This window comes from Dipodomys spectabilis, unplaced genomic scaffold (assembly GCF_019054845.1).
Source record: "Dipodomys spectabilis isolate Male_0828 unplaced genomic scaffold, ASM1905484v1 ptg000692l, whole genome shotgun sequence".
Taxonomy (NCBI): domain Eukaryota; kingdom Metazoa; phylum Chordata; class Mammalia; order Rodentia; family Heteromyidae; genus Dipodomys; species Dipodomys spectabilis.
The window spans coordinates 467,857-481,935 of record NW_024871369.1 but is presented as its reverse complement, the minus strand read 5'-3'; the positions used below and the strand labels follow the sequence as shown (position 1 = coordinate 481,935).

Sequence of the window (14,079 nt, the reverse complement as noted above, 5' to 3'; positions counted from 1 at the left end):
GAGGCCGGGGTCTGGGGAGGCCGGGGCGGGGCGGAGGCCGGGTCTCTCGGAGGCCGCACGCGGCCCCCTCCCCGCCGCACGGCGGCCGCAGGAATACCGCGAGAGTTCGCCCCCCCCACCGCAGTAAAACTGTCAAAGCGGGGAGGGGCGGGAGCGCGCATGTGCGCAGCGCGGCGCGCAGCCGACGCCGCCCGGACCCCGCGCCCCGGCCCGGCCCGGCCCGGCCCGGCCGCACCCCCGGCGCCGCAGGTAAGCGCCGGCCGCTGGCCCGACCCAGCCTCCCCCGGCGTCCGCCCCGCGCGGGCCCCGGGGCCCGGCCCGTCGCCACCCCCGCCCCGCACGCCCGGACCCGCGCCGCGCCCCGCGCCGGCGCCGTCTTCCTGCCTCCTCCTACAGAAAAACGTCGCCATTTTGGTTCACTGCCTGTGCCCCCCCGCCCTTCCGGCCGGGCGAGGCCGCGGGCCGCCGGTGACAGGTGGGGGCGACCCGCCTCCAGGTGCGCCGGACGTGGGCTGCCCGCGGCGCCCGCCCGGCCTCGGCCCCGGCCCTGGCCTCCGCGAGATCCGGCCTCCGCCCCGCCCCGGCCCCGGCCCCGGCCCCAGTCCCGGCCCCGGCCCCGGCCCCGGCCCCGGCCCCGGCCCCGGCCCCGCCGTCCGGCCCCAGTCCCGGCCCCAGTCCCGCCGGCCGGCCCCAGTCCCGGCCCCGGCCCCAGTCCCGGCCCCGGCCCCGGCCCCGCCGTCCGGCCCCAGTCCCGGCCCCGGCCCCAGCCCCGGCCCCGCCGCCCGGCCCCGGCCCCGCCGCCCGGCCCCGGCCCCGGCCCCGGCCCCGGCCTCCGCCCCGCCGCCCGGCCCCGGCCCCGGCCCCGGCCCCGCCGTCCGGCCCCAGCCCCGCCGTCCGGCCCCAGTCCCGGCCCCAGTCCCGGCCCCGGCCCCGGCCCCGGCCTCCGGCCCCGGCCCCGGCCCCGGCCTCCGCCCCGGCCCCGGCCTCCGCCCCGCCGCCCGGGCCCGTGGAAGGAAGGTCTCTGCCTCCTAGGCCGGCCGGCCTCGGGCTCCCAACTCGGAACGCTCTGCCCAGGCCTGGACTGGAAGGGGCTTGGACGGCGCCCCACCCAGCCCGGGGTCTTCCAGGCTGCGGGGACCAGCGCCTCCCTGTCTGTCCCCGGCTTTACCCGGGAGGATGGCCCGAGAGCTTGGGCCACAGGGACCCCGGAGCGGAGGGCCGCCCTCTGGCTTCGAGCGTCGGCGGGAGGACCGCACGGGGCTGGCCGGGCTCGCGCCACGAGGTGCCCCCAGCAGAAAAGCTCCTTTGGAGCGTCATCCTCGGGTGACCGCACAGTCCCATCACTGCCCTGGCGGGCTCTGGAGCCCGGGTCTCTGTTGCCAGTGTTGGTGGGAGGGTGCCTGGCTAAAGAGGGCTCGTAGAAGAAAACCCAGAGGCTGTGGGGAGGGCGGCCGGCTCGCCTGTGGTAGCATCCTCTGGGTGGAGAGGCTCTAGCTGAGCACAAAGTCCAAGAAGATAGCCAGGCAGGATGGCTCAGCAGGCACCGAGACCAGTATGGGCTGCTGGTTATCAGAGAAGTGCTTGTGTGGTTGGAGGCTGGGCTGGGGGTAGGAGTGTCAGCACTCAGCTTGGCCATCTAATGCACCTGGAAAAAAGGATCCAGTAGTGTCTGCCCGGGTAGGGTGACAGTGCCAGGCCCCGGCAGCTTGCGCACCAACAGCTGTGCTCATAGGTGCCATCATCGGCCCCTAGGAGGTATGTTGTCAGCCTCCTTCCTTCTGCGCAGATCGCCTCTCCTGAGGACCATCCCTTGCCCAACCTTCAGTCCTAGGGGATGGCCTGGGGATTTATTTGTCAACGCTAGTGAAAGGGGCTGGGAATGTCACTTAGGGGTAGAGCGCTTGCCTAGCATGCACAAAGCCTCGGGTTCAATTCCCCAGCACCACATGAATAGAAAAAGAGCTAGTGAAAGGTCTCAGGCCCTTTTCACTGCTTTGTGCTGTGTGTTTGTATGTGTGTGCATCATGCACACACATACACATGTATGCATGCATATGTGCATGTGCTGGTCCTTGAACTCAGGGCTTGGATGTCTTTTTATTTTTTTGGTGGGGGGTCCGGTCATGGGGCCTGAACTCTGGGCCTGCGCGCTGTCCCTCAGCTCTTCAGCTCAAGGCTAGCGCTCTACCACTTGAGCCACAGCGCCGCTTTTTTCCTTTTTGCTTATGTGGTGTTGAGGAATCGAACCCAGGGCCTCATGCATGCAAGGCAAGCGCTCTACCACTGAGCCACCTTCCCAGCCCTGGATGTCTTTTTATTGTTGTTGGTTTTGGGGCTTAAACTCAGGACCTGGGCACTGTCCTTGAGCTCTTTTGCTCAAGGATAATGCTCTACTACTTTTTTTTTTTTTTTTGTCGGTCGCGGGAATGCTCTACTACTTTGAGCCACAGCTCCACTCCTGGTTTTTTGAGTGGTTAATTGGAGATAAGAGTTTCATGGGGACTCTTCTTCCTGGGCTGGCTTCAAACCACAATCCTGAGTATCTAGGATTATAGGCGTGAGCCACCTGTGCCTGGCTTCCCTGAGCTATCTTTTTGCTCAAGGCTGGCACTCTACCACTTGAGCCACAGCTCAGTTGGAGATGAGAGTCTCACGGACTTTCCTGCCTGGGCTGGCTTTGAATGGTGATCAGATCTCAGCCTCCTGAGTGACTGGGATGGCAGCACCCAGCTGCTTTGTTATGCCTTTTGGATTATCTAAGAAGACGTTGGCTTTGAAGCCTCTACCATGAGTCAGAAACTCGTTATCACTTACTTTTCCAAGTGATGGACACTGGAAGCCAAGTCTCCTTTCAGACCAGAGGGGTTGGCAGAGGCAGGCTCTAAGGCGTCCCCCATGAAGGTCCTGAGTTGGGTCTCTCAGGCTCATAGATCTGTGTGTTTGCTCTGCAGAGATGACTGACCCCTTCTGTGTTGGAGGAGGCCGCCGGCTCCAGGGATCTGGCAAGAGTGGATCTGGGAAGGGTAGCGGCCGGAAGGAAGCTCGACTTCCCATGCTGCAAGACCCACTGAAGCTGGGTAAGGGGTTAGTGCCAACATCAACTCCAGGGAGTCAAGTAGGCAGGGGTGACCTGGGTATCCCGATGGGCCTGGGGCGGGGGGTGGAGACTGACTTGGATATAGCCTGAGGTCTGGGCTTTTATCCTGGGTGGGACAGACATTCTTGTGCCTTGGTGTTGGTGAGCTCAGTCAAGACTCCCTTAAGTCTACTGCCCCTGGGTGGCTGGTGATGCTGTGCAGCCCCTGAGCATTGCTGCATCCTGTGTCACAGGGATGCCAGTGGCCCACAGTGGACAGACAGTGCCTGGCCAGGCCCCACTCTGCTTTGACCCAGGAAGTCCAACCAGTGACAGGACAGAAGGGAAGAAAAAGGGGCGGCCGAAAACCGAGAACCAGGCCCTCCGAGACATCCCTGTGAGCTACCAGAGGGTTGGGGTAGGATTTACGCTGGGTCAGCTTGTGAAGGCCACTGCCCTGCTTAAAAACTGCCTTCAGCTCTCCTGTGTCATCTCTGAGTTTGAGCATGTCTCCTGGGGTCCTTGTATCTGATGTGCAGTGAGATCCCAGGGGACCACATCAGTGGCCCCCGGCAGAGGTCTGGAGTAGGACTTAAGTTCTCACTGTTGTCCTGAGATGGAGGGCTCACGTGGCTTCTGTGCCCTACAGGCCTGGGGAAGGCTCTAAGTCTGGCACTCAGGTTGAAGAGGCCTGAGTGGCTGAGGGTTAGCTGCTTTGTCTTTCCCTATGCCCAGCTCTCCTTGATGAACCAGTGGAAAGATGAATTCAAGGCACATTCAAGGGTGAAGTGTCCAAACTCGGGGTGCTGGCTGGAGTTTCCCAGCATCTACGGGCTCAAGTACCATTACCAGCGGTGCCAAGGGGTAAGGGGCTGTGGGTTGGGAAAGAGGAGGCCTGGGAGTGTGTCTGGGCAGAGGTCCCCCGGGCCCCATCCCACACCTGCCCTCCCTGCCCAGGGCGCCATCTCAGATAGGCTGGCCTTTCCTTGCCCCTTCTGCGAGGCCGCGTTCACCTCCAAGACCCAGCTGGAGAAGCACCGGATTTGGAATCACATGGACCGCTCCCTGCCTGCCCCCAAGCCTGGCCCGGTCAACAGGCCGGTCACCATCAGCCGGCCTGTCGGGGTCAGCAAGCCCATCGGAGTGAGCAAACCCGTCACTATTGGCAAGCCAGTGGGGGTCAGCAAGCCTATTGGTATCAGCAAGCCGGTCACAGTCAGCAGGCCCGTGCCGGTCTCCAAGGCCATGCCAGTCACCAGACCGGTGCCAGTCACCAAGCTTGTGACAGTGACAAAACCTGTGCCAGTCACTAAGCCAGTGCCGGTCAGCAGGCCTGTTGTGGTCAGCAAGCCAGTGCCGGTCAGCAGACCCATTGCCATCAGCAGACATACACAACCCTGCAAAATGTTACTTCTGACCAAGTCTGAAAACAAAACACCTCGTGCCACAGGGAAAAACAGCAGTAAGAAAAGGTATAGGAACTCGCTTCTGGGTGGGCAGTCCTGGCCTGGGCCTGAGGGTACATGGGGCAGGCCCAGGCCTGCCTGGCCTTCATCCTTCCCATTCCCTGCAGGGCTGCAGACAGCCTGGATGCCTGCCCCATCCTGCCCAAGCAGGCAAGGTCAGAAAATGGGGAGTTTGGCCCATCCTCCATGGGTCAGAACCCAACTTTCCAGCCAAGTGCAGGCTCCAGTCACAGCTCTGCACTGTCGGGGAGCAGGTCCTCAGCTGGAAAAGAGCTGCTTCGGTCTGCAGGCCCTTTGTCCTCACCTGAGGAGGACCCGGAGCGCACAAAGCACAGTAAGATGGAAGCGGAAGGGGCAGTGGGGGGTGGGCCCTGACCTCCCAATCGTTATTTGACCAGAATCTTGGTCCTCGCTTTCTCTCCTCCGAGTCAGGAAGGAAACAGAAAACACCCAAAAAGTTCACAGGGGAGCAGCCGTCCATCTCGGGGACATTTGGGCTCAAAGGTGAGACTCCAGTTAGCTGGATACTTCCAGCCTGGGTGCATCCACATACGTGCCAGCAGTTAGCCTCTACCTCCCACCCTGTATGTGTACACAGGCTTGGCCAAAGCTGAAGACAAGGCCCGGATTCACCGCTCCAAGAAGCAGGAGGGGCCCGGCGCTGATGAAGTGCGGAAGAAGGTGCCAGCCACTCCCACCACTGTCTGCAAGGAGTCAGCAGCTCCTGTGGCCCACCCAGCCCCAGGTGGGGGCTGCCTGCGGGGGCCCAGGGCAAGTCCCATGGTGGGCTGGATCCCGTGGTGCAGGCATGGGGGCTGACCGTGCTGCCTAGGTGCTGCCCCTGGTGTCCAGGGTGTCCCCTGGTGTCCACAAGCCCGTGGCCTGGCCCTGCCTCACAGGTGTCCCTGAGGAGCAGTGGCAGCGAACCATCCATGAACGGGGGGAGGCTGTATGCCCCACCTGTAATGTGGTCACCCGGAAGACCCTTGTGGGACTCAAGAAGCACATGGAAGTGTGTCAGAAGGTAAGGTGGACCCGGGAGGAGTCCTCAGTGGAGGTGCCTGGGCTTCTTGAGCCAAGCGACTCATGGCTGGGCTGTCTGTAGCTTCAGGAGGCACTCAAGTGCCAACACTGCCGGAAACAGTTCAAGTCCAAGGCCGGCCTCAACTACCACACCATGGCAGAACACAGCGCGAAGGTATGCTGCCCGCCCCACCCCACCTCTGGCTTCTCCCCATGCCAGTCCTCGGACCCATGAGGCCCAGCCCATGGGCCGGTGTCAGTCCTGAGGTTCCCCCTATCCCCAGGCCACCGATGCTGAGGCCTCTGAGGGTGGGGAACAAGAAGAAAGAGAGCGGCTCCGGAAGGTGCTGAAGCAGATGGGGCGCTTGCGCTGCCCCCAAGAGGTTGGTGCAGGGCCTCTGCGGGGTGCTGTACCGGGTGCTCTGTGCGGGGTGCTCACGGGGTCTGTGGAGGGGCCCATGCGGGTGCTCACGGGGCCTGTGGAGGGTCTGTGCGGGTGCTCACGGGGTCTGTGGAGGGGCCCATGCAGATGCTCACGGGGTCTGTGGAGGGTCTGTGTGGGGTGCTCACGGGGTCTGTGGAGGGGTCTGTGTGGGGTGCTCACGGGGCCTGTGGAGGGGTCTGTGTGGGGTGCTCACGGGGTCTGTGGAGGGGCCCATGCGGGTGCTCACGGGGTCTGTGGAGGGGTGTGTGCGGGTGCTCACGGGGTCTGTGGAGGGGTGTGTGCGGGGTGCTCACGGGGTTTGTGGAGGGGTCTGTGCGGGGTGCTCACGGGGTCTGTGGAGGGTCTGTGCGGGTGCTCACGGGGTCTGTGGAGGGTCTGTGCGGGTGCTCACGGGGTCTGTGGAGGGGTGTGTGTGGGGTGCTCATGGGGTCTGTGGAGGGTCTGTGCGGGGTGCTCACGGGGTCTGTGGAGGGGTCTGTGTGGGGTGCTCACGGGGTCTGTGGAGGGTCTGTGCGGGTGCTCACGGGGTCTGTGGAGGGTCTGTGCGGGTGCTCACGGGGTCTGTGGAGGGGTGTGTGTGGGGTGCTCATGGGGTCTGTGGAGGGGTGTGTGTGGGGTGCTCATGGGGTCTGTGGAGGGGTCTGTGTGGGGTGCTCATGGGGTCTGTGGAGGGGCCCATGCGGGTGCTCACGGGGTCTGTGGAGGGGTCTGTGCGGGTGCTCACGGGGTCTGTGGAGGGGTCTGTGCGGGGTGCTCACGGGGTCTGTGGAGGGTCTGTGCGGGTGCTCACGGGGTCTGTGGAGGGTCTGTGCGGGTGCTCACGGGGTCTGTGGAGGGGTGTGTGTGGGGTGCTCATGGGGTCTGTGGAGGGGCCCATGCGGGTGCTCACGGGGTCTGTGGAGGGGTGTGTGCGGGGTGCTCACGGGGTCTGTGGAGGGTCTGTGCGGGTGCTCACGGGGTCTGTGGAGGGGTCTGTGCGGGTGCTCACGGGGTCTGTGGAGGGGTGTGTGCGGGGTGCTCACGGGGTCGGTGGAGGGGCCCATGCGGGGTGCTCATGGGGTCTGTGGAGGGGTGTGTGTGGGGTGCTCACGGGATCTGTGGAGGGGTGTGTGCGGGGTGCTCACGGGGTCTGTGGAGGGGTCTGTGTGGGGTGCTCATGGGGTCTGTGGAGGGGCCCATGCGGGTGCTCACGGGGTCTGTGGAGGGGTGTGTGCGGGGTGCTCACGGGGTCTGTGGAGGGTCTGTGCGGGTGCTCATGGGGTCTGTGGAGGGGTGTGTGTGGGGTGCTCACGGGGTCTGTGGAGGGGTGTGTGTGGGGTGCTCACGGGGTCGGTGGAGGGGCCCATGCGGGTGCTCACGGGGTCTGTGGAGGGGTCTGTGGAGGGGTCTGTGCGGGGTGCTCACGGGGTCTGTGGAGGGTCTGTGTGGGGTGCTTAGAGGGTTTGTGGAGGGGTGTGTGTGGGGTGCTCACGGGGTCTGTGGAGGGGTCTGTGCGGGGTGCTCACGGGGTCTGTGGAGGGTCTGTGCGGGGTGCTCACGGGGTCTGTGGAGGGGTCTGTGCGGGTGCTCACGGGGTCTGTGGAGGGGTCTGTGCGGGGTGCTCACGGGGTCTGTGGAGGGTCTGTGTGGGGTGCTCATGGGGTCTGTGGAGGGGTGTGTGTGGGGTGCTCACGGGGTCTGTGGAGGGGTCTGTGCGGGGTGCTCACGGGGTCTGTGGAGGGTCTGTGTGGGGTGCTCATGGGGTCTGTGGAGGGGTGTGTGTGGGGTGCTCACGGGGTCTGTGGAGGGTCTGTGCGGGTGCTCACGGGGTCTGTGGAGGGGCCCATGTGGGTGCTCATGGGGTCTGTGGAGGGTCTGTGCGGGTGCTCACGGGGTCTGTGGAGGGTCTGTGTGGGGTGCTTAGAGGGTTTGTGGAGGGGTCTGTGCGGGTGCTCACGGGGTCTGTGGAGGGTCTGTGTGGGGTGCTTAGAGGGTCTGTGGAGGGGTCTGTGCGGGTGCTCACGGGGTCTGTGGAGGGTCTGTGTGGGGTGCTCACGGGGTCTGTGGAGGGGCCCATGCGGGTGCTCATGGGGTTTGTGGAGGGTCTGTGCGGGGTACATACAGGGTCTGTGGAGGGGCCTGTGTGGGGTGCTTAGAGGGTCTGTGGAGGGGTCTGTGCGGGTGCTCACGTAGGACTCAGGATTTGGTGCCTCATCAATCCCTTACTCAGCTGTACTCTGGACCTCCAGGGCTGCGGGGCTGCCTTCTCCAGCCTCATGGGCTATCAGTACCACCAGCGGCGCTGTGGTAAGCCACCCTGCGAGGTGGACAGCCCCTCCTTCCCTTGCGCCCACTGCAGCAAGACATACCGCTCCAAGGCTGGCCACGACTACCATGTGCGCTCAGAACACACAGCCCCGGTGAGTGCAGGGGACCCAGTGTCTTTATGGCTCTTGTGTGGTCTGTGCTGTGTACAGGCTCCTTCCTGGGTGCTGTGCATCTGTTTACGTGTCCACGTGTGGCCTGATACGTGTGATCCCTTTCTTTAAAAGTTACCCAAGCAGCCAGGTGCCGATTGCTCGCGCCTATAATCTTAGCTACTCAATAGGATGAGATCTGAGAATCACAGTTCAAAGCGAGACAAGAATGTCTATGAGACTCTTATCTCCAAATAACCACCAGAAAACTGGAAGCGGAGCTGTGGCTCAAGTGGTAGAGCACTAGACCTGAGAACAAAAGCTCAGAGACAGCGCCTCGGCTCAGAGTTCAAGCCCCACAATCACCATCACCACCAATAAGTTATCCTAGGTCTTGTGTTCTGGTAAGAGGGAGTATGGAGCCAGGCGCCGTGGCTCACACCTGTCATCCTAGCGACTCAGACTGAGATCTGAGGATCGCGGTTCAAAACCAGTCTGGGCAGGAAAGTCTGTGAGACTCTTATCCCCAGTTAACTACCAGAAAACCAAGAAGTGGCGCTGTGGCTCAAGTGGTAGAGCGCTAGCCTTGAGCTGAAGAACTGAGGGACAGCGCCCAGGCCCAGAGTTCAAGACCCAGGACCCATACACACACACAAAAAATCCCTGTGTAACTCTTACCTCCAATTAACCACTCAAAAACCAGAAGTGGTGTTGTGGCTCAAGTGGTAGAGCACTATCCATGAACTGAAGAGGCTCAGGGACAGCACCCAGGTCCTGAGTTCAAGCCCCTAACCGACCAAAAAGAAAAAAAGGAGCATGGGAGCCTGGGGCTTCATCTTCGCTGGCACTACTTATGTGGCCTACATCCTTCTCATACCTGCATGCACCCTGCATCCTCCCTGGGCTTACAATGGCCACGCACGGTCTGCACCTCATGCTGTCTGTAGCTATCCTGTGTTTCACTGTGGTCTCTGTGTCTTTCTCTTTGCTCTCCAGCCCTCCGAGGAGCCCACAGATAAGACCCCTGAGGCTGAAGACCTGGGTGTGGAGCGGACCCCAAGTGGCCGTATTCGCCGAACTTCGGCCCAGGTTGCTGTGTTCCACTTGCAGGAGATTGCTGAGGATGAATTGGCTCATGACTGGACCAAGAGGCGCATGAAGGATGACCTTGTGCCCGAGACTGCACGGGTGAGCAGCCCACCCGAGTGTTGGACAGCACTGGGAGCCACGGTCACTCCCAGGGTCTTCCCTCAAAGCCGCTGGCCTCCTGTCTGTGGCCAGGCCTTCCTTGCCTCATTTCAGAGGCCTCCATGACGGCTGTGCCCGTGGGGCCTTGATCATCTGCCTGTCCTCTTATCGAGGGGCCTTAAGGCTGCTGCAGAAACACATGTCAGAGCAGTGACACCTTAGCCTAGGCCTCAACAGGTGCTCTGCCTGGCTTTGCAGCTCAACTACACCCGGCCAGGCCTGCCCACACTCAATCCCCAGCTGCTGGAGGCGTGGAAGAGTGAAGTCAAAGAGAAGGGCCACGTGAACTGTCCCAATGACGTGAGCTGGGGCTGCGGATGGGGTGGGAGGTGGGCTCCGGCGCAGAGGGCCCAGGCATAGCCTTCAGGCAGCAACCGAGGCTGAGGCAGGCCTGTGAGGAGATGCCCACCCTCAGAGTGAGGCCCTGCTTCTGACCTGGGCTCCTGCAGTGCCTTAGGTGATGACCCACTGACAGAAGGGGCCTCAACCTTGAGCCCACATACCTGGCCTGTCCACACCCTACCATACCTAGGGTTAGTGCCCCTACACTGTCTCAACGAGGTCCTGGAACTCCCTGGGGCTGAGGTGTGGGGGGCCCTGACAGGGCACCCCATGGCTTTCTCCCGCCTACAGTGCTGTGAAGCCATCTACTCCAGTGTGTCTGGACTCAAGGCCCATCTTGCCAGCTGCAGCAAGGTCAGTGCTGGGGCCTCCCCGCACTTACAACCCTCTCCTACCAGGGGTCCGTGCTTATCAGTGCGAACCCTATCTTGGCCACGAATCTGTCAGTTGCAGGTCTTGCACTGGTGCTCCTTATCGGTGTGGATACAGTGCTCACTCTGACCTGGACACAGGGCATGCTAGTTTGATATGAGGACCTGTCGCTGGGGCACCTGCTTCTTCCCACTCCTTCACCTTACCTTTTGCATCCCCTGTGGCAGGGATGGCTCAGTGGGCCTCCTGAGGGGTGGTCCTAGGGGTCCTTGGAGCCTACCCATTGTATAAACATCTTGGCATGGAGACCGTGCGCTTCTCTGGCTGCATCTGCCCCTATCCATTAGCAGCTGAGCCAGGGCTGGGCCAGATCCAGTGATTGGGTCCTCATGGGTTGAGGACTATATTGCTTTGTGTTGCAGGGGGACCACCTGGTGGGGAAATACCACTGCCTGCTGTGCCCCAAGGAGTTCAGCTCTGAGAGTGGTGTCAAGTACCACATCCTCAAGACCCATGCAGAGGTGTGAAAGCAATGCTCTGGGCTTGTGCCCGGGGTTACATGGTGCAGCATGGGTATCTCAGACGGTGTACATGTGGTTTCTTCTCAAAGTGATGCCTAGCTTCCTGGAAGGGCCACAAGGCCTTGTTGTCCTGTGGTGGTGCCCTGAGCAGGAGCCTCTTTGGATGGAAGCCCTGCCCCTAATTCCTTGGGGTTGCCTGCCTAAAGGTGGCTATGTCTAGCTTTGGGGCAGGTCTCTGGTTTTTACTGCTGCTTTTCTTTCCCCAGAACTGGTTTCGGACCTCAGCTGACCCACCTACCAGACACAGGGGCCAGGACTCCTTGATGACCAGGAGAGAGAAGAAAAAAAGTCTAGCAAGCGGGAAGAAGCGGGGCCGCAAGCCCAAGGAGTGGTCCCCAGAGGAGTCTGAGTCCAAGCTGCCTCTCCATCGGGACGACTGGTCTCCAGGAGCCAGGGACAAGGGGGCCCGGGGCGGTATTGGGCGGAAGGTTGGAGCTGGAAAGTCCCCAGAAAAGTGAGCCTCTGGGGGCCCAGCCACCAGGCTGGCCATCAAGCCCCACTCTATTGAGAATAGGGGGCCAGTTTTGATCTCCGGTCTCCACTCCCCTACCCTTGCCCATCTGTTCAGTGGGAGGCGCCAGCTTCGCCTCCCTTCCCTGAAATAGCCCTTCCTGTTCAGGCTGGCTTGCACATCCGGACTGGGCGCCCCAGGGTGTCTGCGGCAGCAGCAGAAGTGCAATAGTCCGGGATACCAGCTCTTCCCACAGGCTGCACAAGGTCCTGGCAGGGCTTGGGCCTTGGCACCATGAGTGCGGTAGTGCAGTGCGTTCAGAAGGTCTTGGGTCCCTGCTGTGCCCTTTGGGCCCAGTGAGGTCTCCACTCGGGCCCCCCAAGGCTCAGGTCTGAGCCTGACCCAGTGGTTCTGGCTGATGCGGGCACCTGAGCAGCTGGCTGGCACCATCCGGGCCTCCCTCACCTTCATCCAACACTGGAACTCCGGTATCCCCAGCTACCTCCCAGGACAGACCCCGTCCAACCACTGCCATACTGACCTGACAGCCGCCTGCCCTCCCCCAGCCACCCTCTCAGACCCTTTCCTTTTGTTTCTACCTCTCTGGGCCTGCCCCTCTGTCATCCCTACTGTGCTTCAAGCCGCACCCTCCTCGCCTGTGTGCTCACAGTGCCACGGTGCAAGCAGCCCCACTGCTTGTTCTGCCTGCGGAGAGAGAGCTGGGCACCCAGCTGCCTGCCTGCTACCTGCCTGAGAGCCTGGTGTTTTCTGCCTCTAGTCTTCTGTTCCTGAAGCTGTAAACCTGAGATGGGCAGCCTGAAGCAAAAGGGCGGGGCGAGGGCTGGGCAGAAGGGACCCATAATGTGTGGCTTCCATGGGAGCAGCCTGGGCTTACCATGCCCGTCGGCCAGAGGCCTGGCTTGGGGAAAGCCCTCCCTCTTCTCCTCTATCAGCTTGCATGTCTGCTGGCTTGGTCATCTGAAATGAGGAACCAAAGGCCAGTGATGGGTGAGGTCTCAGCCAAGGTGCAGCCCTTTGGGGTTCAGGAGGGCCAGGTCTGCCAGATGGGCAGGGGCTGGTCTCCTGGGGTGGTAGCCCTGCATGCAGCCTCATCGGGTGGCTTCTTTCTTGGCCTAAGTTCCAGTCCATTTGCAGAGAGGAGGCTGGGAAGGGCTGGGTGAGGTGTTTTTCAGTGGGGGGAGGGCTGAGGGATCAGGCTCTGATCCTGGATGATGTGAATTTTGATATTGCCTGTGTGCGTGTCTTGGGTGTTGTGGATGCCAGTCTTGTTGCTGTGACAAGTAACACCTTTTTTAAAATTCTGTTTTTTATAAAAAAAAAAAAAATACATTTTGACATTTTGGTGCTAAGGGTGTCCTGGTGCCAGAGATGGGGCTGGGCTGGGGCTCTGGCCAAGGCCTCTCTGCTGCCCAGTGGGTAGTATTGACCCCAGCATCCCTTTTGCCTCTGAGGAGGAGGGCTCCAGGAGACTTGGGGGTGAGGCTGCTCTACTCTTACTATCTGGGAGGGATCTACCTCTAGGTAGCTCTGGCCAGATGGGCTGGTGTAGAGTGGGCTCCCTTACTCCCATACTCCTTGACCTGATCAAAAGATGGCTGCACTGGTAGAAATGGGTAGGATCGCTGGGCACCGGTAGCTCATCCTAGCTACTCAGGAGGCTGAGATCTGAGGATGGTGGTTCAAAGCCAGCCCAAGCAGGAAAGTGAGTGAGGCTATCTCCAGTTAACCACCAGAAAACTGGAAGTGGCTCTGAGGCTTGAAGTGGTAGGATACTTACCTTGAGCAAAAGAGCTCAGGGATAGCGCCCAGAGTTCAAGCCCCATGACCTACGAAAAAGAAAAAAAGTGGGTATGGGTATGATCTAGTGTCCAAGGGTAAGTTGAGGCTTTTGAGCAGTAGTATGCAGCTAGGTAGGGGAAAGGAGGACCAGGTAGGTGTACTTTGCCCTTGTTATTATGGCAGAGAAAGTTGTACCCCAACACCTCTGTATAGCATGGCCGCCCACCCCAGCCTGTCTAGGTACTTGGCACTTGGAAGGCAGTCCTTGAAGCCTACAGGAAATCCTGGTGGGAAATGGAGATCCTGGGTGACTTGATATTTAGCACTTTAACTCCCTTCTTTGTCTTTGAGGTCAGCGAGGATGGGAGCTGCTGTCAGAAGTGGCTGTTGGTTGGCCCCCCCCTTTCCACACTGGCGGCCAGCCGGTCCGCGTGCCTACCTCCCAGCTCTGGCCCAGTGCCCCAGCCCCCACGGCGGCCCCAGGGTCCGGCCCGGACCCTCAGCGCGACCATGCAGCCGGGGTTGCCTGCAGACCTACCTCTGGCGGGCCGCCCTCCCGCCCCGGCACTTTAGTTGGGCAGGGCTCCGGGGGAGGCTCCGGTTCTCAGCACACAAGTGCATTTTGGAAGACAGGTTCCAGCTATCCCGTGTAACCCTCTGTATACACGCGCACACCACACACGCACGCACGCGCGCGCGCGCGCATGCGCCGCGCACAGACACAGACGCGCTCTCTACAAAGTGTTTATTTGCCAGGTGTGACTGAGGTGAGCCGGCCCTGCCCGCGGCGGGAGGCCCGGGAGGCCCGGGAGGAGGGCGGGCCGCCGCTGTACGGATGAGAAGTGACTATCAATAAATGTCTATTGCTTTTTCCAGGCC

At 61.6% G+C, this 14,079-nt stretch overlaps 1 protein-coding gene across 3 annotated transcripts; it reads left to right on the top strand.

Moving 5' to 3' along the window:
- Positions 1-215: 215 nt before the first annotated feature.
- Znf512b (zinc finger protein 512B) lies at positions 216-13,118 on the top strand. Of its 3 annotated transcripts, XM_042672290.1 has the most exons (17): positions 216-249; positions 2,952-3,077; positions 3,331-3,473; positions 3,812-3,940; positions 4,034-4,548; positions 4,650-4,876; positions 4,975-5,046; positions 5,141-5,287; positions 5,442-5,566; positions 5,648-5,740; positions 5,850-5,948; positions 8,239-8,409; positions 9,403-9,594; positions 9,853-9,954; positions 10,288-10,350; positions 10,791-10,889; positions 11,156-13,118. In XM_042672290.1, exons 2-17 carry the CDS (start codon positions 2,954-2,956, stop codon positions 11,405-11,407), a joined length of 2,553 nt encoding a protein of 850 aa, XP_042528224.1. In that variant the 5' UTR covers positions 216-249; positions 2,952-2,953; the 3' UTR covers positions 11,408-13,118. The 3 variants fall into 3 exon arrangements, with proteins under 3 accessions (XP_042528224.1, XP_042528226.1, XP_042528225.1); XM_042672291.1 differs by lacking the exon at positions 216-249 and having other exon boundaries at positions 3,055-3,115; XM_042672292.1 differs by lacking the exons at positions 216-249; positions 3,331-3,473 and having other exon boundaries at positions 3,004-3,077.
- Positions 13,119-14,079: the final 961 nt, after the last annotated feature.